The 25,539-nt window shown below is 43.0% G+C and overlaps 4 protein-coding genes across 4 annotated transcripts in view; 3 read left to right on the forward strand and 1 right to left on the reverse strand.

The window, feature by feature from the left end:
• The first annotated feature begins 2,257 nt into the window (after positions 1-2,257).
• On the forward strand, positions 2,258-8,336 carry LOC115258098 (uncharacterized). Its single transcript, XM_029858114.1, has 2 exons — positions 2,258-3,152; positions 8,239-8,336. Exons 1-2 carry the CDS (start codon positions 2,258-2,260, stop codon positions 8,334-8,336), a joined length of 993 nt encoding a protein of 330 aa, XP_029713974.1.
• A 3,895-nt stretch (positions 8,337-12,231) lies between these two features.
• LOC109426318 (DET1 homolog) lies at positions 12,232-14,251 on the forward strand. Its single transcript, XM_019701774.3, has 2 exons — positions 12,232-12,763; positions 12,827-14,251. Exons 1-2 carry the CDS (start codon positions 12,338-12,340, stop codon positions 14,126-14,128), a joined length of 1,728 nt encoding a protein of 575 aa, XP_019557319.1. The 5' UTR covers positions 12,232-12,337; the 3' UTR covers positions 14,129-14,251.
• Positions 14,252-14,780: 529 nt separating this feature from the next.
• On the reverse strand, positions 14,781-23,170 carry LOC109421715 (uncharacterized). Its single transcript, XM_029858119.2, has 2 exons — positions 21,138-23,170; positions 14,781-15,438 (listed from the first exon to the last, which is right to left on the reverse strand). Exons 1-2 carry the CDS (start codon positions 22,870-22,872, stop codon positions 15,308-15,310), a joined length of 1,866 nt encoding a protein of 621 aa, XP_029713979.1. The 5' UTR covers positions 22,873-23,170; the 3' UTR covers positions 14,781-15,307.
• A 555-nt stretch (positions 23,171-23,725) lies between these two features.
• LOC109426316 (zinc finger RNA-binding protein) overlaps positions 23,726-25,539 on the forward strand; it is a 42,658-nt gene continuing 40,844 nt past the window's right edge. The window contains exon 1 of the mRNA XM_029858126.2: positions 23,726-24,111. Within this exon, the coding sequence (XP_029713986.1) occupies positions 24,062-24,111 (50 nt within the window). The 5' untranslated portion in view covers positions 23,726-24,061. The remainder of the gene's footprint in view (positions 24,112-25,539) is intronic.

Below are 25,539 nucleotides of genomic sequence, written 5' to 3' on the forward strand. Positions count from 1 at the left end.
AGTCGTAGATTCACTTTTCGAAATCATTTGTAAAACACGTTAATATGCCATCATTAATGTAAATTTTCTTCAGAATATTAGTAATAGGCACCCAGCTTTGGGTTTCTGTTCTCCAAAAATGAAGCATGCTTAGACATACTCAGCGCGAGCGAGTTTGGTGATGTACATTAAGTAGTAGGCGAACCATGTCCATTATCGATACATAAACACACTGTCAAACACGATCAAATCATGTGTAAAAGACAGTGGTTCAGAACCTAAACTATTCAACATCTGATTCAAAAGAATTACACGTTAATATAGCTTGCTGTTTTAAACGATAAATTAACGTGTAAAAGAACATGGAAGAGGTGTTTCGATTATTTTCAGTGCATTGCTCATCTGTACATACATAAATGTGACAGCGAGCCTCCCACCAAATTGTCTCCGAGCTCTTCAAAATCGCAGTGTGCTGCGCTGCTATGAGGCTCATGAAAATCTGGTGGGTGCGAGCTGGGCACATAGCTCCCGGAGAGCTCGTCTCATGCGCTGCGTGAGCTGTTGGTATCTAAGGTGAAAAACAACTTCTTGGTAACGAAGAATCCCAACAACTTTTTTTCCGTACACTACTAAAGTGTCTGGTTGGTCTTTGCGATATGACTAGGGACTCTCAATGCAAAGATTAAGGTTTCAATTCTCGTTCGTTTAGGAAATTTTTGTCGTGAAATTTTCTAATTTAATCAGCGCATGAGACGAAGCTCATGAGACACATCTTGAGAAAAATGAGGAGCACAACTTTCAGTCTCAAAATGTACAGTGCTCCTGGAAGCTCGCTTGCCATGTGGCTCCCGTACATGGGACTACAGCACATGTACATCAACTCTGATAAGAACAAAACATTTTACATCAAAACGATGTAATCGTACATAGGAATCGTGATTATATTGATTATTTAGTATGTACATCGGAATGAACTACATCGGGCGGGTTGCATTTATTTTTTGTTGTGCACCTCACAATATACAAATTCATGCAATCCAGGTAAAGAAAGCCCTTCAATACCGATCAATACTAAAGATTAATAATAAAGATCTGATTCCAATATTCTCGTCGCGGTTGAAACCCGAAATTTTCCCACACGCGACAATCAAATTTTCTCCAAATCCATAAGTGAAACTCAACGTCGGACGTAGTGCGTTAGGCTTCGGATCTGCCCCCCATCCAGCGCACTTTGTCCGACGTACGTCTGACGCACGGTTTAGGAGAAAAATCAATTTTTGCGTGTTTAAAATTTCGATGAACAATAATTTCTGGAGCAACTCTGAGTCAATTTCTGAGATATAAGAACACAGCAGAGAGCACAATATGCATTGTTGGGAAGGAAAACAACATTTTTATCTGCGCGCAGCATCACGTAGTACAAACGGACAATGCCCTGAAACTCCCCGGCAGTCAACAACAAACACAGACTCATGCACAGCGTCGGCGAGGTCGGTGACGACGATGGCAACAGTGAGTGACAGCATGACAGTGAGTGCCTTCCAGTGAGTGCACCGCGAAGGAGTGAGTGGCTCTGTCGATCATCATTGCCGTCGTCATCATCATCGCCCGATAAAAGTACTGCGGGTTCGCGAACATTCTGGAATGCGCGGCGCGCGACTTTTCTAGAATGTGCGGCGAACTATAAATATGCGCAAGGTGCGCAGTGGAGTTCAGTTATGTTTTCAATCGTCGCGCGGATATGATCGACTAAAGAAAAATAAAAGTGAGTATCAAGTATTAATAAAGTGTGAATTGTTAAGTGAAGTATAATAAAGTGATGTGTATGTAAAAACTTGCCTAGTGTTTTGCCTTCGTTACAATCCGGAAAATAGTTTTTTGAACATTTGGTCCTTCGAACCGGATAGTGCAGATCCAGTGAAGAAGGCTCTAGGCAAGTTCGCGTCGCGTACAGTATCGCGCAGTCGAGTGCGGTCGTAGAAGTAATCGTTGCGGGTCGTAGAAAGTGTGCGCGAAAGTGATAGTCGCGAGACCACCGTAGCAGTGTCCGTCGCAGTCAGCGGTACTGTAGATCTTGATCAGTCGAGTATTTCATCGTCCGTCGAGTATTCGGTAGCAGCTCAGCTACAGTGTGAGACAGTGCTTTCGGTGCGCGTCATTCGTCGGTTGAACCATTCAGACACAAGCAGCTGAGGTATTCAACGGCGTCGCCGGCCGGCGGCATATCAGTATTAGTACTATACATTCAGTTGAACGACGGATCATCACAGCTTTCGGCATGACGTCAGAGCTCAAGCGACTGCGTGGAGTGATTCTTGGACGATTGACACGGATCGAGGTGTTTATCCGAGATATCGACTCCAAGTCCGGCCTGACTGAGGATCATATTCAAGCGCGGCTAGAGATCATCGACCAGTGTTGGGCTGAGTACAGCACTGTACAGAACAACATCGACGCAGGTGAAGACATCGACGTTGAAGAGGAGGAAGAAAAACGTGCTGCATTTGAGGAGCGATGCATCAACGCAAGGGTTGCTCTTCGTTCCGCCCTCAGAAGAATGCAGAGACAAGGAACAACATCTGATAGTCGTAACATCGACCGACCATTGCTGCCTGTTCAGCTTCAGCACCAGATTCCAGTTCCTCAACAATCAGTGGATGTGCGATTGCCAACGCTGGAGCTGCCTACTTTTGGGGGTGATTACATGGACTGGCCAGGATTTAGGGATGCATTTCAGGCACTCATCGACAGAAACATGCAGCTGTCCAACGTGCAGAAGTTGTTATACCTGAAATCGACCCTCAAAGAAGAAGCAGCTAGCGTATTAGAAGCGTTAGATATTACCGATGCCAACTACCAGGTGGCCTGGGATCTACTAGTGGAGATGTTCGAAAATCGTCGAGTGATCAAGCAGAAGCATTTAAAAGCGTTGTTCACCATCAAACAGGTGCCAGAGGATTCACCGAGGGAGCTGCGCCGTTTGTTGACAGAGTTCCAGCGGAATGTCAATGCGTTGAAACAGTTTGGTGAACCTACTGAAGAATGGAGCACGCTTCTGGTATACCTCATCGCCATCAAACTGGACGGGACACCACGCCGTGATTGGGAGACTCAGACCCAGGATGACGAGTCGCCAACATATGAAGAGATCGTCAAATTTATCAACAAGAGATGTTGGATTACCGAGATCTCGGCAAAGTTTTAACGACATCTCGGTAAAACTTTTACCAAGATTCAGTGAAAATTATTGCCGGATTCTCGGCTGTTGGATTCTCGGCAATCCGTTTGCTGAGGTCGGCGATTTAATTTAAGTGTGTATGGCCCCGGGCCCCCATATTTGTAAATCCGGCCCTGCGAGGAACCATTCGCGTTCTCTAACGAAATGAATTCCTTCAGTGCCTATGTGGCCATCGTCGCGCAGTGTTCCAGAGGAAAATTCATAGTTGAAAAGAAGCTCGCGGTGAGAGTCAGTAATTTGTTGGCAAAAGCTCCCGTCATCGCAGTGGAAAAGGGGCATTTGATCTGAGAATTTTTTTTCTCGGCGATGGGCGCAAAAACACAAAGTGTAACGGTGGCATGAAGAATAGAGAAGGTAAAAATTGATTGAAATAATTCGATATAATATGCTGATTTTTTTCATATCCGTATTCGGCAGGCTGAGATCGATACCAGCGGCGGAAGGATCGGCAATCTTGAATCACAGCGACGTAGTTGTGGTGGAGGCAAACGTAACCGAGATCGTAACCCGAGTCGTAACCCAAAGCAAAATCCTTTCCAACATCCACATTTCGGTAGTAGCGACAACGGTGAATGTAGCAGTTGTGGCGTACGATTTTCACCTGAAAAAACTATATAGGGTTTGGGACCATTTGGGCAGGAGCACCTATTTTGGGCACTGTGCGTATCTCACCATCAGTGTTGGTAAAAACTCAAATTCTCAAATCTCATGCTTGAGTTGTTTCACGCGCGAATCTTGACTCGCCAAACTCACCGCCGAAAAAATCATGCATAAGCTGACTCGCGATTTCACCCATTGCTTTATTTTATTTATTGGTATATGGTGAGTGTGGTAGTTTAGCATATTGCTGAGTAGGCGATGCGTACGGGAAGGTTATTATTAGTCAAGCTGTCAAGTACAGTGGATGTACAAACTCCACATTGGCAACGAAAACGGAAGATTCCAGCGTGCAATGGAAGATGAATCATCATTGAAGCTCGGCAGCACTCCGGAGACCTCTGAAGGAATATCTGCGTCGTCAATGGTCTGACAAAAAAAAAAACGGAAAATTTTTCACGGCGAGCCAACAGCCAAAACAGCACGGATGCCGATGTGAATCAAGCTCAACACGGGTTTGCGAGAAAGCACTTTTGGGATTGCGTATCCATACCAGTACCAGACCAGATGCAGAACCAGATCAGAAGCAATCAAGTTTTAACGTGTCGTCCCGGTCAATGAAGTCCAACGATAGAAAGTCGAAGTACGAGTAAGTTGGTGTTAAATAAAAAAACGTTCTAAACGCTCGCCTAAGAGGCAGCTACCTTAGCGGCGGATACGATCCGTCGGGTCAGGTTGTCGCCTTAGCGGTGGATTCGATCCACCGGGTCAGGCTGGTTGAAAAGTTCACCTTGAAAGGGGACTGCCTTAGCGACAGATTCGATCTGTTGGGTCAGGCTGTTCAGTAAAAAAAACTTCGCCGTAGGAGGGAAGTTGCCTCAGCGATGGATTCGATCCATCGGGTCAGGTTGTTTGTTTTCTATCCGGAGATTTAGTCCAAATCTTCCCGGATAATTATCACTCACTGGCCACCAAGTTTCCCGGAGACAACTTATACTTTTATTAACCCTTGGATATGGGGATTCTTCGGGATGTAGAAATACGTCTTGACTCGTTCAGGTGTTGTAACAGAAGAGAGCGTCAACGCTCGATATATTTGCTTTTATTGTTTTGACAGCGCTGATGCGCTTTCGCTTGCGCGTGATCATTAATGATTATTCGATATGCACTCTTAAATTATTTTACATGAAGTGGACACATTAGCTCTTCCCTCTTACAAAAGATTGAACAATAATTCAATAAAAACAATAACATTTAAAAATATTCGATCTCATTGTCTGATACAGTTTTTCTAGTTCTTCTCGAACGCCGGGGTAGGCCAGTAAGCACTACCGATTCCGACTGGGTTTTTCTTTTCTTGTTTCTATGCTCTACTAGTATATCACTTTTTCTTCTTTCTTCGATTACATTCTGATCCGGTATTTGCCGGACATCGGCTCCGTCCACGGTTCCTTGATTGGATTCAGCGATAGCCGGCATTGACCGACCAGACTCGACCTTAGACTCGACCACTCGCATCGACCGTGTTGACAGCTCTGGTTCTCGTACATCGTCAACGATCCGAATTCGAGTGGGATGAGCGGTTGTTCTCGTCTTGGTATCTATCAGGATCTGTAATAAGTTTTCAGAAATCCGCATTGAGAAACATATAATTACCCATTGTTCATGTAGATGTGGAATACTTTGCTTGTTCCACACCTTAATTGTAATGTCGTCAGTATAGTATTGATTTGCTTTAAAAAATAGTAGTATCAGCATTAGCTGATAATGTTTGGTTTGGTTAACCATGTTAGTAACCATCAATACTAAACAAACAAATACAATTTCAGAAGGAAATTCAACCTTCAACGTCAAAACTTTCAAAGTTATCTGATCTCTCACATACAACTCCACCATTCCTGGTTTGTAGAAAAAGGTCATAGGTTGTAGCTTCACCTGGCCAGTATCAGCAGGATTGAGATGATTGTTAGCTTCATTAAAGCCTTGTCTTTGATGAGTTATAAAAATTGATAGTGTGTTAAAAGAGAGATCATTGTCCCACAATTTGTCTGGCAATCTTGCGCAAACAGCAAGTTTTGATGAATTTTTCCTCATACTATTTTCCTTCACCCATTTAGAGAAACTCTTCACCAAAAATAAGAAGGCATTGTACTTGAAACGAAAATCAATTGTATGTTTCTCATCAAATGGTGTCTTGGCCGGTTTACATTTTGTAATAGTTTTCAGTTTTGGAAGTATTGCCAAACTAGCACAAGCAACAACAAACTTTTCAATGTCAGCGTGCCAATAATGTTGTAAAAAGTTGTAAAGCTGTTGAAACAACGTATAACGCCTTGTCTGCTTTGCAATATCTAGTAAAATTACCAGTAAGTTGTTCTCAAACTTCAAGCTTTCCTCAAATTCTTGATCGTTTTCTAAAGGAACAAACACTTTCGAATGAAGTCGTAAGCAAACATTAGCATTACCCATTAAGGCAGCACTGTTGTTCAAGGTTTGCACTGCATTCAACAAATTAAGCGTTGAAATGAACGGTTGTTTACCTTTGTCCAAAATATTAGCAGTTGCTTGAGGTTTTGTTTCAATAGTAATAATTGACTTCTCTGTATTAAACCTATTATCACATTTGAAAATAATCTCCCGAAAATAAAAGGGAACGTCATAAAAATGTTCAAAAATTGGCACTTCACGAGTTAAAATCAAGTCTGATTCAAAATGTTTTACAGTTTTAGTCGAATTCTTGACAACTATGTCAGAAAAGTTTGGATTCGTATCAACAATTAGTGCTTTGCTTTGATTTTTTAAAAAATTGTTCACTGGCATCATATCACCAAAAAATTTTCTCCAGTTGGGACAAAATTCATCCAACCATGGTCTACCCAGTAAAGGAATGAACTGGTAATCACAATCAATCACTAAAAGATGTAAATTTGCTATTTTGTCATTATGTTCAACTTTAACTTCCACTTCTCCAGACACCTTTAATCTGGAACCATTGACCACTACAAGTTGTTTTAGGCTTTTTGATAAAGGAATGTCAAATTTAGAATTAAACGAATTTTTGTCCATCACTGTAACTGAGGAACCACTGTCAACCTCCATTTGTACAGGATTGTCTTCAATAGAGATATTCAATAGACAGGGATCACTTTTTTCAATGGAAGAAACATGCATACACTCTAGTTCTCCTGAATCACTACCGTCCGAACCACAATCGATGGTCATTAGCCTGTCAACCTCCTCGGACAGTCCATTTGCGTCGTCGGTCACCGCCTCAGGAATGTAGTTGACTTCTTCATCGCTCAAATCGTCGCTCAGTATGTAGCACTGTCTTCGCTGGTGTCCTCTTCGTCCGCAGTAATCACAGATTGGTTGTTCCATTGTCCATTTTGTATCGTTCATTCTTCTGCGCTTTTGGATTGTACCAGCTGGTGGATATCGATGCCTAGGATGCTGAAATCTTGACCAAGTTACGATATATCGATCTTCCACAGATCGAAAACCAAAACGACTATTCATTGAACCACGAAAACCTTTGGGACTTGTTCTTACTTTTCGTTCAGCAAATTGTCTTCCATTAGAAGAAGCATATCTGTTATAAATTGAAGCCACTAAGTCATAATTGTCATTGTTCTTCAAAACTTTTGTATGAATATTCGCCATTTCCCATGAAGCGATAATGTTTTCAACTTGTGCTAAAGTCAATTTTGAGCTATCTTCAGTTAAAAGTCTATGCCTAAGAGAATTATCAGTTAAACCAACAAGAATGCGATCAACTATAAGGCGATTCTTTTGGTCACCAAATTCACAATATTCCGCCACAGCTTTAAGCGAAAAGATAAAATCACTTGCAGTTTCCCCATGTTGTTGCACTTTCATACTGAAATGATGCCTTTGTAGTAGAATTGAATCAGTTTTGTCAAGTTTTTCTTTGAGCTTTTGCACTAAAATTTCATAAGACACTCCGTCTAACATTTCTTCGGTCGGGTACAATTTGTCCGCCATACTAAAAAGGTAATCTCCACCTAACAGAAACATTTGATCTTTCTTTTGATCATCATTGACCTTGTTGACTCGAAAATGAAATCCTAATCGTTTAATCCAAGTTGAAAAAGATTGACCTTTACGTAAAGGCTCAATATTAGGATTTAACACATACGCCATATTTGCCAAAAATAAGCAAAAACACAAATTTAGTCGTTAAATACACTTCACAGGTTCACAACACTAATTGCAATCAATAAAGTTTAAAAGTGTTAAAAAGTTTTCAAAACAATCAAAATTTGTCTAGCGTAGTCCTACGTCAAAATCCCTACAACAGTTTCACACAATCAATATAATTGCAAAAATCTTCAAACTCAAGTCGAAAATAAATAACCAGTTACTCACCGATCGATGTGAATCTTACCACGATGTCCATGAATCAGGCACCAATCGCCACCCGGCGGGAAGAAACGAACCGACCACCACCCAGCGGGAAGGAACCAGCAGCACCCGGAAACAACCGGATGGCCACCCGCTGTGAATTTATCCTCCGAAATAGAAGAAAAGGCACTGTTAATATATAATTAAAACAAAATGGTTTCGTTTCACTAAAAGAACTAGCAAATAAAAGGAATAACAATACTGGTGATTGTTCTTTTTGTTCCCGCACGGCCTATGCCACCAAAAGCAAATGGCGTTTCACACTTTTCACACCACCGGAATTAACAAATTTTCACCTAAAATCACTTTTTTGCCCCCGTTATCACCTCACTTTTTCCCTTATTACCTCGGCATTTATGCTGTGCACCGTGTCGTTCTCACCGTAATTACTTCCTATCAGCGCCGCCGCCGCCGCACTGATCCTGAACGATAGGGTGATGTTGCTCCGTGTAGCCGTCCGAGTACGCCGAAAAATGCTCCGCCGCACCAGTTTTCCTCGTCGCCACTTTTCTATCCGGAGATTTAGTCCAAATCTTCCCGGATAATTATCACTCACTGGCCACCAAGTTTCCCGGAGACAACTTATACTTTTATTAACCCTTGGATATGGGGATTCTTCGGGATGTAGAAATACGTCTTGACTCGTTCAGGTGTTGTAACAGAAGAGAGCGTCAACGCTCGATATATTTGCTTTTATTGTTTTGACAGCGCTGATGCGCTTTCGCTTGCGCGTGATCATTAATGATTATTCGATATGCACTCTTAAATTATTTTACATGAAGTGGACACATTAGTTTGAAAAAGTCCGCCTTAAAAGGGGGCTTGCCTTTGCGACGAATTCGATTCGCCGGATCAGGCTGTCTGCTCACCTTAGATGGGAGCAACCGAAGCGGCAGTTTCGAACTGTCGGGTCCGGTAGTTGTAAAATAGCTCGCCGCTGGAGCGACGGATTCGATTCGTTGCGTCCAGCAAAAGCATGTTCTGTTTGATCCCGACGGATAGTATCTGATCGGACCAGACAGAAAGAGAAACGGAAAAGTAGCGTAGAGAGATTGCATCAGAGTAACAGGAGCGCCAGCGGTTCTAAATCGGTAGCCCCAGCTATAGACACACGGGTACGGCCGATCAGTATGTTTCGAAATCCGATTGTGCGATCGGTCAATCAATCGTCAACGAGAATAGGAAGTGAAAATCGTGTTTTGGGGACAAGATTATGCGCCTCTCCGCCGTATCGGCAGATTCGATTTGCTTGATCCGGCGGAAGTGCAAAGGCGCGTTAATGTAACGTCGAAGCCCAAAAACTGAGAATTCCTAAATGAAAATTGTCTGAGGTCTTGAGCTAAAAATGAGTTATGCCATAAAGTTAGCCTAATTGATAGACAAGTTACATTTTTAAGTGTCTCTTTTTAACGTTGGCATATTGAAAAATCCACTGCCAGTGTACATAGTTCAGTCAGGCTCGGTCAGGCCTTGAGTCAGGCTTTAAATAGTTTCTCGATGATCAGCATCGAGAACAAACAAAAGTACTTGATAAGATGGTGGTTAGCAACATTGAAAATAATGATTAACTACATATTTTCCATTGAAGAAAAGGAGATGTGGTAGTTTAGCATATTGCTGAGTAGGCGATGCGTACGGGAAGGTTATTATTAGTCAAGCTGTCAAGTACAGTGGATGTACAAACTCCACAGTGAGCAAAAATCAAGTCAATTGGTTAAAAATTGACTGAGTAATATCAGCAAGTGCCCAAAATAGGTGCTCCTGCCCAAATGGTCCCAGACCCTACAGCCGACTACATTATTGTCGGTTTTTCCCTTGTCGATTTGGATGCGTTGCGGGTGAAACCGTCGTCAGCTGACAGGAATCTGACGTTTCTCCGATCTCACTAACATAAACAGCAGCAGAGGTGGTGCTTGATCACGATGATTCAAACATGCCGACTGAAAGTTGGCAGCGCGTTTTGTTGTGAAAGCAACATACAATACAATATTAATATGAAACACCTTCACAACATACAAACAGACGTATCACTTGGAACAAATTGCGAAAAAAAAATCATCGTCACGAAAACATAATCGCCCAATGGTAACCAGGCTGTGTTACGCAAACCACTCAGTAGGTGGCATTAGTGAGCAAACGTCAAACAGGAACAAAAACGATGCGAGCGCCGTGACCGAGCGATTTGCGAACTACAAAATATTTCAACTAATTGTTAAAAAAGGTAAGGATGAGAAGTGAGTAGAATGAGATGTATGTTTGTCTGTGCTTTAAAACTGGTCAACCCCTGCGAACTTGGTTGGGGAATGTTTATTTCCATTTGATTTTGCCGCAAATGTCCTAAATATATATATATGCGTAACGATCTGTCCAAAACTAGGTTCAAAATACCTGAAACACCATATCACAGACCGAGGGGCGAATCACTAGCGCAGTTTCGATTCAGCCTTGCGTAATGACATACGCATTGGCGCATTTTGTAACGCATTAGCGTATTAAGGTACGCATTTCTAAAATTGAACAACACCTGTCAAAATTTTACAGCATGCACTTTTCAACGCATTGATAAAATTGTTCGTATTTGTATACGCATTGACAAAAAAAACTTGCATTTTACTACGCATTGTTAGAAAACACGCATTTTTCTACGCATTTATAGAAAACACGCATTTTTATGCGCATTGGTGGAATGCTGGCATTTTTATACGCATTGATAAATAACACGCATTTTCCTACGCAGTGGCGTATTTTTCAACAAATTATGATGATGATGATGATGATGATTGTGTACCCACCATCAGCGCAAGGATTACCTATGGCTGCAGAGTCAAACCCGAAGGGAATGATCTACCTGATGGTTTGTTGTAGCAGGGTAAGCTAAATTCACTGGAGACCTTCGGAAAACAACACAATGGTTGCTTTCTCGTGACAAAGTCTGGCCACCCCACGAACATTTGCCCGGAAACCAGTTCATTTAACTTCCTTAGGCTACCCCCCCAAAATCCCAAGTGTCATATAATTTAAAAAAGAATTTAATTGATCAATTACCTTATTTCACCTGAACACCGCTGAAACGAATAGCTATTATTGACGTCATACTTACTAGCATTGAACGATAAAATTATCGGAACCCGAAATAAACAACTTATTGTTCAAAATACCACACCACTGCTCTCTCTAAGCATCTCCCACAAGAACCACCAGTCGTCGCATTCTGCTTTCTGTATGCTTTCAATTTCCCGCCGCATACCACCAAAGTACACAACGTATTTCCGCTCTCCCAACAAACACACACTCAGCCTACACTACGACTGTGGCCGCCGTCGCACAGCCGGACGTTCAGCAGTCTTTACTCTCTCTTCTTCCCGTTGATAATTTTCTTGCTTTCAGTATTTTTTACATCTCTTGAGAAACTCGGCGTATTTTTCAACAAATTATGTAACAAAACTCCAAAAATTCGTCATGCATTCCTGTGCATTTTTCAACGCATTGGATATTTTGGCGCAATTTTCAACGCGTTACATTTTCAAATGCATTTTTCAACGCATTGGAGCATTTTGTAAGGCATTTTCATCAAAACGCATTTTCGATTCAGTTGTTTTGGAAGTGATTCGCCCCTCGTCACAGACAAACAGACGTACCACTTGGAACAAAATGCGATAAAAATCATCGTCACGAAAACATAATGCTAATTACGCTGTGTTTCGTCAACCGACTGAGTAGATGACGGTAGTGAGCAAACGTCAAACAGAAGCAAAAACGATGTGAGCGCCATGAGCGAGAGATTTGCGAACTACGAAATATTTGAATAATCCTTTGAAAAGGGAAACGATGGGAAGTGAGTAGAGTGAGACGTCTGTTTGTCTGTGACCATATATTTTATTAATTTTGCGTGAGATCAATGTGAGAACTTTCGGCGAGTTTCTGCATATGACTTTTTCCCAGTGTTTTATTCGACTTTCACGACGGAACCCACTGTATGTTTTGATTTGTGATAACGATGCAATGAACTGTCAAACTTTGTTGTGATAAGTTTCAATGGAAAAGTGATTGTTTTCTTGCAACTATTTAGTTTTTCACGAACTTATTTCTTTTTTAATTAAAATGGAGCATAAACCAAGTGCACCGCAACCGGACGGGGAACCTCCCGAGTTTGTTTGCACGGAGCGAATCAAGTTTCGCAAGCTGCGCTCGCAAAACATCGTCCACCGATTGCGCTATCGGGAGATGGGGCTCGGCGTCAAAACACCTCAGCACTCGGTTCGCGAATTCTACCAGAATGTGTATCCCAATCTGACGGTGGTCAATGTGGAGAAGCCACCCTGCTACTTGCGGAAGTTCAGCCCCGATGGGCGGTATTTGATTGCGTTCTCGTCGGATCAGGCCTCGTTGGAGATCTACCAGTATCAGGGTTGTGCTGCCGCTGCTAGTCTTTTTCAGGACTGGGAAACGCCGGAAGTGATTTTGAATGATGGCACCGGGGGTCGAAGCTACGACATACGGAGCCAGATTTTCGATAAGTTGTTCAAGGTAAGTGGTTTGATATTGGAATTCTTGCTTTAAAGCCCAATTACATGAATGCCTTTGTTACAGCTTAAGCATACGGTTAACATGGAAAGCCACCAGAACCAGCTGAATCGCGAGTGCAGCCTTTTCACCAACGATGGAAAGTTTGTTATTATTGGAGCGGCGTCGTTCATTCCGGAAGACAATCATCCTCGGTTCTACGAGTTGTACACGAACAACGAGGCTATAAAACCCACTGCCAGCTGTCCCCTGGAGGATTACACACTGTACATCATTGATTTGCACAATGGAAGGATTTCGGACTCCAAGGACTTCAACGTGGACAAGATTGTGCTGTCGCATAACCAGGGCGTTTACCTGTACAATGACACGTTGGCTATTCTGTCGATTCAACATCAGACGATACACATTTTCTCAATTGCCGAGGGAACGTTCATCCTGGAACGCACAATCGGCAGGTTTTGTTGTCCGGATGAAGGCTTGCTGTATAGTATGGGAACTTCCGGTGGTAGAACCACGGGGAACAATTCGAATTTGCGTGCGTTCCGTGAGCCTACGATTAATAGTTTAAAACATCGGATGTTGGTTTTTCTGTTCAAACAGGCGAAGATGCAGCAGTCTACTGGTGAGGACAGATTTGCACTGAGGAAGTTCTACCGACGTTTCGATGAGTATCGGAACCTTCGGATGTGGAAGATGCAACTGCTGGATGATGATCATCTGCTGATCAAGTATTCTAGTGAGGATGTGGTTACGTTGAAGATTCAGGAGCCCAACATTCACAATAGCTTGTTTGTGATCTACAATATCTGGAAGAACACCATCATAGGGATTTATGGCAATCAATCTCCAGAACTTTTATATCTGTACGAAAATTTCTGCGACAGTTTTCGGAATGCCAACCTGGCCCATCAAACGCAATTCACCTGTTCCTTAGCTAACAATATCTACAGCAATCTGATCCATCAACGGTTCAAGCAAACCATTATCGGTGCCCGTGGTGGAGGAGTCCAAGAGGCCACCAAGCGGATTCTGGCCGCTCTGCCGATCAGCGCCCAGAGCTACAGTAGTTCTCCCTACCTGGACCTCAGCCTGTTTAGCTACGACGACAAATGGGTATCGGCAATGGAACGGCCGAAAGCCTGCGCCGAGTTTCCGATTCGCTTCTTTGCGCGGGATTCCGGACTGCTCAAGTTCCGAATCTACGCCGGAGTGCAGAACCAGCAGCAGCCGAGTTTGGTTTCGCGACGACTGGTGGCGTTCACCTTCCACCCGACGGAACCGTTTGCCATCAGCGTACAGCGGATCAATACGGACTACATTGCCAACTTTCACATACGGCACCCGGGCGCGCGGATGGTGCGGTGATGAGAGGAGCGAATGTCCCCCGAACGGGGAAGGGGGATGTTCGACGACTGATTCTAGTTAAGGGGGCGTAGAGATGTTAGGAGCTACTTAACAGTATATTTTTAATAAACGACAAAAACACAATATTTTGTCTTTGAAATTGATTGCAGGGGTCTTGATTACAGAATTACAGAAACCGATTGCAGGGATCTTGATGATTTGAGAAATCAGGGCAAAAGTTGTACAAGTACTTTGGCAAACAACTGAAGAGGAATACCCAGTAAACCTGAAACCGTCAACAATCTCCTTGGAGCCGTCAACGGTTTTAAGGTGAAGGTACATAGCGGGCCCATATAGCCGAGGCGGTAAACGCACGGGTATTCAGCATGACCATGCTGAGGGTGACGGGTTCGATTCCCGGTCGGTCCAGGATCTTTTCGTAAAGGAAATTTCCTTGACTTCCTTGGGCATAGAGTATCTTCGTGCCTGCCACACGATATACACATGCAAAATGGTCATTGGCAGAGGAAGCTCTCAGTTAAAAACTGTGGAAGTGCTCATTGAACACTAAGCTGAGAAGCAGGTTTGTCCCAGTGAGGACGTTACGCCAACAAGAGGAGGTACATAGCGTTAGCTCATTTAGCTTCGCATTTTCTCGAACACGATATAACAATTAAACTTAACTAACGCTTTTATTTTCAATAATTCACAGAAAGCGATAATAGTTACAGTATTTACTATTCGACGAGTAAAACGTATGATCTTCTTGATGAGTTGTTTGATGTTCGTTTCGATATGAATATGAATCGTTTCTTTTTGAGCTATTTGAAGTGTTTTAAAACTAAGAATAAATCGTTAAAAAATTCGAATGCGCTCTGCACATCGTTTCACACTAAATTCGATTTTAGTGCGTTCAAGATACTAGTAGCTTGAATCTATTTTGGCTAATAGCAATGGTACGGTTCTTCTTCGGTGACAGTTCTTCGTTTAAGCGCTTTAGCATTATTCTTCTTCCAGCCTTGAATATGATCGCTTTTATGCCATTCGAAGGGGCATTTTCACAACAGAGTTTTCTTCAGAACCAGAACGATCGGTATCGACGAAGTAAAAGGGATTTTTTCCGTTATCTTCTTATCAGACTTTGCAATTTTGGAGATGAGGTCAACTCATGTAGATAGTCGGGCAACAACTTTGTACACCTCAATAATAGCGTTCCTTATCGGAAGTGGTGTAATAACGCTTACCCGATCCTGCGCCATCGTTGGAATATGTTGCCGGTTGGTGGCTTCGTTTCCAGTAGTCGTTTCGAACCATTTCCTGCACGGGATTGGCTGTGGATGAAAGAAGGACGAAACTAGTTATAGTTTTTTTTTTGCAGTACGCAATTTTGGATGGAATGGACAAACATTGATGTAGGTCTGGGCCCGTCCATAAATTACGTACACTCTAAGGGAGAGTCTTACCGAAGTCTACGGTCCATACATATTTTCAAAAAGGAGGTGTCTGAGATGACCAAAAATGAGTCTACGTAGGGTCTTGTACCATTTGGGCAAGTGTACCTATTTTGGGCACTTGCCGCTCTAAGTCAATTTCAAACCGATTGATTTGAATTTTTGTATAGAGTTAGGCACGTGCAGTATCTTACTCTATACAAAAATTCATATTCCACGTAGTTGGCTGACCATTGACCGTAATCGACCTGCGGGGGAGGTGTCGAGCAGCACGCCTCCTCTTTCTTCACGAAACTTTTAGAACAAGAGCTTTATTTAACCCTATCCCGCCCATGTTGTGTTGTTGGCTTCTGTTGGAACCGTCCTAGGAATCCTACGGAGTAACAGATATCCGGCCTGGTGCACAGCATCACATACATCAACGACTCAAGAAGTTCTCGATAGGGATGAGCCGTAGGGTCCCCGGCTCGGGCAAGCTGTAGTCTTTTGTCCATCGGAGTTTTAACCGGATTGCAGTCCACCATCTCGAAGAGCTTGTCCACATTTGCTTCTTGTGACAGCCGCATTCTTCCATGCCTCACATCGTAATCTAAACGCATGCCAAGGAAGTGAGTGACTTCTCCGCAATCAATCATCGCAAACATCGCTGTCAGTTGTCGTTTCAACTTTACGATGGTCTCTGGCTTTCTTCCGCATATCAGCAAGTCATCCACGTACAAAACGACATAGATTTCGTCACCGTCCTGAATCCTTGTATAAAGGCAATAACCATGCCGGGATCGTACAAAGCCCAATTTCAACAACTTCTCCTGAACTTTTCATTCCAGCATCTCGGCGACTGCTTAAAGCCATAGAGTGACTTGAGTAGCTTGCAGACCGTATTCGATGGCGCCTTCATTCCGTCCGGGACGGCCATATAGATGTCCTCCTTCAGTTCGCCGTAAAGGAAGGCCGTTTGACGTCCATGTGATGGAAGGAAAAGCCCAGATGGACGCCCGCTGCCAGCACTGTTCGGATTGTGGCAAGCTTGGCCACGGGGGCAAACGTCTCATCGTAATCCAGTCCATGTTTCTGGAGGAAGCCCTTGGCGACAAGCCGCGCCTTGTATCGTGCAATAAAGCTCACAACACAGACAAACAGAAATCTCACTCTACTCACTTTCCTTGATCCTCTTATTAACGGTTAGTTCAAACAATCGGTAGTTCGTAAATCGTACGCTCATGGCTCTCTCATCATTTTTGCTACTGTTTGACGTTTGTTCATTACCATCACCTAGTTATGAGCGAGGTTATGAGATTGCGAAACATTGGCATTGATTGGCGGTTTGATTGGCATGATTGGATTGATTGGAGACGGAATTTTCACCTTTCTGGATGCAGCTTCACTGGTCTAGAACACGTTTGTGATGGTCGATTTTCTAGGCTGGGCGCATATGACCCATCCGTCTCCAAAGGGTTGCATCGCACTTTGTTCGAAGTGATAGAGTAATGCGGGGCAAAAGTTCGCAGTTGGTTTTTTTTTAGCACGAATTAAGAACCCAAACAAATTTGTAAGGGTTCGACACATAATCACCGACGAACCGACGTGACAGCTAGAACAAACAAATTCAAATTTGTTGTCCCCGACGCCATGATGAAAAATAGGCGAACACTACCGCCACCCCTACAACGGTTCGCGTTGTATTGATAGCTTGATCTCAAACCCCCGTGTGTTCATATAAGAAAAGGTTCGCGTCTGCGCTAATTTGACAGAAGCGTTCGCTCGCTTCGCTGGCCGACCGTTAAATTTGGGGGACACACTTTTGAAACACCACTGTCACGTCGGTTCGTCGGTGGATATACTATCACTACGATAAAAAAGATTTATCATAACATCTTTTGTATGAGTTTCCTGACTTTTTTTTGAAAATTTTTTAGCCTCGGCTGAGAATGTCTATCACTGTATTTGCCCAAAAATGCACTTGTTCAACACAGTACCAACGTAATGCTGTCTCAACAGATCGAAAGCGCGACAATAAACAGGTTAAAACCCCTCCCCAGTCCATTCTACATAAGTGATAACGCAACATATCAATATACTACAATGACTTTTATATTCTGCACGGGAATTTTAAAAGATGTTTTATATGTTTACGTTCGAAAACGAAATTAATAAATTTTCGACTGTTCCGCAACCATATGCGACCAAGTGTAGAATTAGCATAAGTTAAAATACACATAAATATAAAAAAAAACCATATGCGTCTTCATTACAACTTTTTTTAAAAAAAAAACAAAATTTTCCGAACTGTTTCATTAAAAAGTACTAGATCAATTGAGCTTGAATTTATAATAAAAAAAATCAGTAAAAGTTACATTTTTGAATGGACAACAAATGTAAGCTCAGATTAAGATTGAATGTTGTATCCCAAAACAATAACAAAATTCATGAATTTTAATATCAACTATATGTTATACACTGCGACATTGAAATTATAGTTTGAAATTATGATAAAAACAAATGATTCAGTACGTCATTTTTCAACTTTGGAAAAATCCCCCTTGGACTCAATTTTGGTTTAATCTATCTATATAAAATTGCAGTGGCATACGTGGGACCGCGCATAACTTGCGAACGGATGGTCCGATTTGGGTTGTCTAAGTTTTGTTCTGTTAGTTTTCACCCAAGGAAGGTTTAAGAGGCCAAAAACATGGGAAAATTGAGTTTTTGAAAATCGGGTTTTCATACATTTTGAACGGGGACTTGGGCGCTTGGCTAGGGACTTGAAACGTCAATAAACGCAGTAGGCAACACAAAGTTTGCCGGGACAGCTAGTTGACTTTAAAATTTGGATTTTTTTAGTTGAAATTCATAATAAAAGAAAATTATCAGAGCAATGAAATTTTGAGATTTTTTTTCGGCCACTGTGCGTTGAGTGTGCAGCGCTGAAACCGAACAGTTCCGCTGGAATGACGGTTCAATCGACCGAGGATTACCCTTTCGAAAACTTAGCTTGGGCTGCTCAGCAGACTTATTGGTCGGTAATTACCTGGACTGGTGATGTCCTCGTTATTATTTTTCTTTATTACCAAGATTTTCAGCCCTCGACTAGTTCAACTCGTATAAACAGAAAGAAGGGAATGGTTGTGATAGTGGAAACCTGATTGAGAATAAGGGGGAGAGGGGCTGATAATGTTCAGAAGTAAATCCTGATGCTTTCGAAACAAAAAACTATTACTTTTGTCTAGCGATGTCGATGTCCACGTCGGGGTTTTTTTTTTGTTAAATCACTATATTGTGTGATAAAGTTTGGCCTCTTTTGAAAAAAAAAACTGAGTAAGGCTGTTTGTTTAATTTTGTATTAGCTGAGTGCTATCTGAATGCAGGTTATACCGTTTTTCGTCCGCAGTTGCTCTAGAGTTGACTATAATATATTCCACGGAATTATGGACGCTGCACGTGTCATATGATATTCTGAACTCGCCTCGTCCGGCCATATTTATTATGAGAGAGTCTGGTGTGACCCGTGCATAGTCGAAAGAAGACTACTTGGCCTCTTCTGGACGGTAAGTCTTCCCAGCGCTCAACGATCGAGTTGATTTTTCTGGTGAAGCTTGTTCGGTCTCGAAGCCAACAGTGGGACCAGGTATCCCAAATCAACTTCTTAACCCACATTCTTCCGGTATCTGCCGCGTTTTTGGAGTTAGCAGGCGAGTTTGTCTCCCACGATCTGCCTGTAAAACCGCTTCCTCATTACCCACTATACCACAATGACCTGGTACCTACATCAAGGTTATGTCCCTTCCTGGCTCGTTCAAAGTTCGTTGGGTAGATTGTATGAAGGGATGTTTATTGGGGATTTGATGGCTTCCAACGCACTAGCTGAATCAGTTACCACTAATATTGGAGTTGAGCTCGCTTCAGTTACTGCTTGGAATATAGCTGCCGCCTTAGCCGTAAAAAAAACGTAATAGATGTATACTGCCGTGAATCGCATATCTGTCCCATTTGCATAGGAAATCCAACAAAGATGGGACTAATATGCGATTCACGGCAGTATAGGAGTTTGTGTGACCTACCAGATTAGATTATCCTTCTTCGATCCATCCCTAAACCTAACGTCCGTGCGGGCATGCTTTGTTTGGATTCGTGCTTCGAAACTGGCCTGTACTTTGTACGGGTTGTTTTTTTCTAAACGTCCTTGTTTGCCTTCGAGATGGCTATCACGTTGGCATGTTTCCATCTAGTAGGAAAGTACGCTAAGGCCAGGCACGCGTTGAAAAGTTTGGTCAGAACGACCAATTTTTTTTTTTTGTAGGTCTTGCTTGAGGCAGGTGTTCCCGATTCCATCCTGTCCGGTAGATTATTGATTTTCAATCTGCGGATGATTGATTTAACATCTTTCGGTTTTAACCAGGGGATCCTACTGCTCATTTTTTGCGAGTGTGTTAGTGTCGACTGGCAACGCGATCTCGGGCCTGGTCGAATCCTGATTGGAAATCGGTTCGTGTTGGCGAGTTTGCCGAGTTCGAGTTTGACATGCCTGCACCCTCCCTGGTTTTAACAGGGCAGCGTTAGGAATGGGAAGGATTGCACCGCGAACTTGATCGATTGTAATGTCCACCGCCGGCGAAATTTCCGGACCACCTGGCTCTTCGTCGTTCTGAGCGACAGCAAACGTTGCAGCAAACGCTTCGGCTTTCTGTGATGGACTCACTACGAGATTACCGTTGACGTTCAGCAGTATGCTGTACTTGACCGTGTTCCGGAGGCTGCACGTTAACTTTCCGAATTTATTGCTTCCATTATCTAGGTTCCCCAACATCGAACCAAAGTTCCTGTATCGATGCTCTGCACTTTTGGTGCTGATAACGTTGTTCAGATGCTTTACAATCGCATAAACCAGCAGGTCCCGTCTTCGAATAAACTGTCTACGCCAAACATTTCTCTAACGTATCAGCAGCTTCAGTTCGTCGGGGCTTTCTTTCTTTTTTGAAGGATCCCACGCGTAGGGACAGCAGCCTTTTCAGTCGCCTTGACAATCGTGGTGATTCTGGCGATTACATAGCCGTTTTTTCCGTCGATGCAGATCGTTGACCCAAACTGCCGTGAGGTCGACTCCCTGATCGACTTTTTTGAGCGAATGTGCTCCAATTCGAAACAGCGAATGATCTTTTCCGACAGTTTTACAATAAGTTTGAGCTAAATTTCTTCACGCGGTAAAATTTAGCCATTTTTTGAGACTGAAAACAGTTCCCAAATTGCTGTTTAAGCTTTGTTTAGTACAAAAAAAAATACCAGGCGTTGTTAGTAATCCCAATTTTGCGTAAACCAAAAAAGAAGTTCCTAATAAATTGGTTTAAAACAGAAAAAAATAAAAACAGTAGGTGGCAATATAGTTGCCACTGCCAGATCCGATCCACGACGGATTTATGGTTCTTAAATTTGACATTTCGAAAATGTCTTGCAAATGTTCCAAATCGAGTTCCAATTTCTTGTCAGAGTTTCGTTAACGGAGCGAAGGTCTCCTCAGTAAATACATATTTTAAAAATATTTGTTTGCTAAAACATATATGATTTTTGTGCTCAATAAAACTTACTCGGATACTGGACGTACAGCTCATCGTACGTTATTCGGTAGTAGCTGTCCAGGTAGACGTGTTGCCCGTGGGTGTCCGCCTGCGACTGCAACCGTTTCGTCAGTGTCTGCTGGTGGAACTGACCTTCGACGTGGTACGCCAGATAGGCCAAATTTAGCCCGTAGTAGCCGCACACTCGGCAGCTGAGGCGTGGCGGAAGGCGAGCACCGTCCACCCGGATGGCGTAGATGATGGTCCCGTTGTAGATGTGCCGATCGGAGAATAGGGACACTGGATCTGCCGCGCGGATCTCCATGTAGGCATAGTACTCTGGAACATTGTAGCGGTTTTCTTGGGTGTAGAGCTGGAAGTTTGTGACGGTGCCGAATTCGGAGAAGTAGTTAGTCGTTTCATGGACAACCGGGGCTAGTTCGTGGAAGCCCACCAGAAGTACATTTAGGATGCGATGATCTTGAGAAGAGAAGGGCTTTTTATCGATTTGCTGATGGTTCTGATATTGGTTATCGTAACGGCGCCGTTTTTGGTACTGTCGCTGGTAGTCCGGTTCATCGTCCGGATCTGAGCGACGTTTTTGGTGGGGGACTTCCGGTTTGACAGACCATTTTTTCTTGGTGAGAAGAGCGGTAGTACGGCCTTTTGAATCTTCAATTTTGAGAATCTTTTTATTGGGTTGTACCTGACGACCACGCTGTTTAAGGGTTACCTTCAGAGGGGTTTTCATGGCCACATCTTCCGGAGCAGGTCGAGACTGCTGGTAACGGTCGAGCATGTTTTTCGATTTGGGAGCGGTGTTCACCCGGACCATGACGGAACTACGGTCCCGTCGGAAGCCACTGGAATCGTTGATGGTGATTCTCTCGTGCCTGGGACGTTCCGTTCTGGTTTGCTTCTCTTCCGACGTGGACGAAACGCTCGGACCCAGTTTGGCCCGAATTCCGGACGGCTTTTGTTCGGTAGGTTTACTGGGGTTTTCGTTTACAACTGGTTTCGGGGGTCCTGTAGGAGGAAGTGGAAGTGAGCGGCGGAAAGTGTCCTGCGAGTCCTGAACCGTAATAACCTCCACAGTGGGTTCGTTCAGGATGACATCCGAAGTGGATGAGACATTTTCCGCCGCGGGCATCTGTCTGTTGCTACTCCCTTTGACGGGAGTACTCTGAGCCCCACTTCGCAGGATGCTGTCCATATCAAAGGCGCTTGCGTTCGGTCGTCCCGTCAACGTGGAATCATTATTGACATCCGGCGGAGGCTGAGGAGCTGCGAATGTCGTCACAGGCACTCTTGCCTGATTTTGGTCATTCGCTTCGGCCATTTCCATGAAAGCTTTAGTATCCTCCACATCGGTATAATAATACGCCACAAATCGCGTATTGTTCAGATCCAATCCCGGCGGGAACCGAAAGTAACCATTGTGGTAACGGATGTAGCGCACCTCTATCTCGTTCTTTGCATTCACTATCTTGTGCTTGATGCCAAAACAAGTCGAATAATAGTCGCGCAAATTCTTCAGGCTCAGCGTTTTGTCCGGTTCCAACAAGATCCAGTTGCCAACGTTCGACAGCTCCGATTCGGCCACGTAAACGTAAAAGTACTCCACTTCTCCTCTTGGCGGCAGCTGCTGTTGCGGTTGCACTTGCTGAGGAGGGTGGTACTGATGATGAGTCATCATCGCCATGGTGCCGGACGATGATGGTGCAAGCAGCGGCTGCTGCAAGTCGTATGGTGGCGGATGAGACATTTTTGATGTTATGCGTGCACGTTGGTAAGTTTTCGGCTCGTCGATTATCAGTTTTTTTTTTCTGGCTTTTAGTGGTTCTAATTGTGATATTACACGCACCTAGCACTTTCACAAGTACAATATGGCTATTACTTAACCATTCAGGCACAAAATTAGTAAAAACTATTCCAAACTCGCTACAAAAATATGGAAATTTTACAATCGTTCTGTTGCTGCCGTTTTCACTTTGGTAAAAATGGGAGAAGATCGATGTGAGAAGGCAAAAAATAACGCTCGTATGCTACGAACGCTACGAAGTTTGCTGGCAGTTTTGACTGACACACGCTTAAAACTTAACACATAAATGTGTGAGCTCACACCACTCAGGGTCAAATATTTAGGGTGTGAACCATTTCGCTTATTCGTTTAACTTTTAGTTAAAATTTGACACTTCGATAGTTATTTTGAAAATAACCCTACTCCCGAGCAGGGTTAGTCTTGACAGTTCGATAGTTATTTTTTGTTCGCAATGATTTGGCTGCGTACTGTATTTTGTTCCAAATAACTACTCGTCTGTCAAATTTCAAATGGACCACCGTCGTGGTTATTTTTTAACTTTTCGATGGCAACCAACTATCCAAGTGTCAAATTTTAACTAAAAGTTAAACGAATAAGCGAAATGGTTCACACCCTGAGTGCATCTGCGGTTGGAGTGGTGAATTACCATGACAGGGCTGCCATCCATCAGAAGCTCAGCTGTCAGTCTGTTGACAGGGGGTGAATTTCTCATCTGATGTTTTTTGCAACACACCACACACCATCAACTTGACAGTGACAGCTGATCCGGCATCGGCATCAAAATCGTGCGTGTGTGCGGTTCGTTGTTTTTCGGTGCTTTGCGTCTTAAATATAATTTTGCTAGCGAGCGCTAAGCATTTTCGTGCTACAACAGTGACAGTGAAATTCAGTGCAAAATATTGTTCGTGATACCGAAAAATTACACGAGCGATTCCGGAATTTTGCAGATTTTCCCGGATTTGATCGGCGATTTTTTCCTAGCTTTGTCTCCGTCGGATCGGAGCGGCGGCGTGAACGAGTGAGTACGCTGCAAGCGCTGTCAGCTGTCACCGTGAGTTTTGTTGTCACTGTGCTCGCGATTTTCTCACGCACAGTTGCTGAGAGTGGAACAAAGTCGATGTGCTGAAAAAGTATGGCCACCAACAACTATTTCGGATTTCCGCATGGTGCAACGCAGTACGGGTAAGTAAATTTGGTTTTAATGCGTAGACAAGATGCCGGACCATTAGGAAACGGTGAAGATCGATCGCGAAAAATGATTATTGTGCTGAAATCGATGAGTGCAAAATTTGGCTGGAGGAAAATTTTCAATGCCAACATTGATGGTGCAAGAAGAAGAAGCCGGAGAAGAAAAACTGTCGGGAGAGCCGAGATTTAAGCAAAGAGTGAGTGTGAGATAACGATCTCAGTGCTGCTAGGAGAGAGTGAGTAAAAGACGGTGTGCCTACAAAAGAATTCTTGAACAAAATATTTACGAGGAACAAACCTTCGTTTAGCAAAAATTCAAAAGCAGTTCAGGCCAAACATTTCAATAGGTCCTATCTGCATTTGAGAGGCTCTCTTTGTTTACTTTCTCTTTCAATTATTGCATTGTAATGGTACACTTTTCAACTATTTTTGCAGTTCAAATCAAAAGACGATTGTTTTGACCATCGTTCAATGCAAGGAGGCAATCAAAATACAAATAAACAGCTGAGATATTATCCGTTGCAAGAAAATAGAGAGCGAAAATGGTGCAAAATCGCTAATAGACCTCCGCTCGTACGTTTAATTGTTATGGTGTCTTTTACAATAAGTGCGCGAATGGGCCAAAGAATACTGCGCCGAAAACACCAACACGATTCACCGTACTGGCGGAGGTATACGGGCACTCGCGCTCAAAAATTTTCGCGCAACGCATAATACTAACGAAAGAGAGAGAAACCAAAGAGAGCCTCTCTTCTGCAGATTGGACCTTTAGACATGTTTGTCCTGAGTTTTCTCGGTGAAACCTCAACCAATGTTAATAAAAAATTATCACTGCACTCTGGCCACCATCTGAATAATAGTGAAATAATTTTCAATGACGGTTTTGTGACTTGGTGGAAGAAAACTGCTTTTGAAAAAAATGATTGTCATTGTCATTCAGTATTTTTTCCAAAGCTTGGGGAACGTTCAAAAATTACGTCCAAGTTTTGGGGGAGGGGGTTATTGACCAATCCAAATTCTTGTGTGGTAGTGGTTTGTGTTCAGATTTCCCGTGTTAATCTATCTGTAAGAACTTTGTAAACATCTTTTGTTCTCACGTATATAGATAGGCTTGTAGTAGGTTTCGTGAGACTTTTTTTGGACAACTCAATGGGGTACGTTCGGTGTAGTACTAGATTTGTAGTAATGAGCTGAATTTTAGTATGGTGAGAAGGTCAATTCTCCGTTTCTACAATAAAATGGTGCAAAAAGCGTGGGTATTATGATTCCTTGCCTAATTTGATGTTGTTTGAGCAAAACTTTGGATAACTATGTTGTTTATGTTGCAAGAAATGGAGAAAACAACAACACTGTTGCCCCAAGTTTTGCTCAAACAGCATCAAATTAGGCAAGGAATCATAATACCCACGCTTCTTGCACCAT

This window comes from Aedes albopictus, chromosome 3, assembly GCF_035046485.1.
Source record: "Aedes albopictus strain Foshan chromosome 3, AalbF5, whole genome shotgun sequence".
NCBI lineage: Eukaryota > Metazoa > Arthropoda > Insecta > Diptera > Culicidae > Aedes > Aedes albopictus.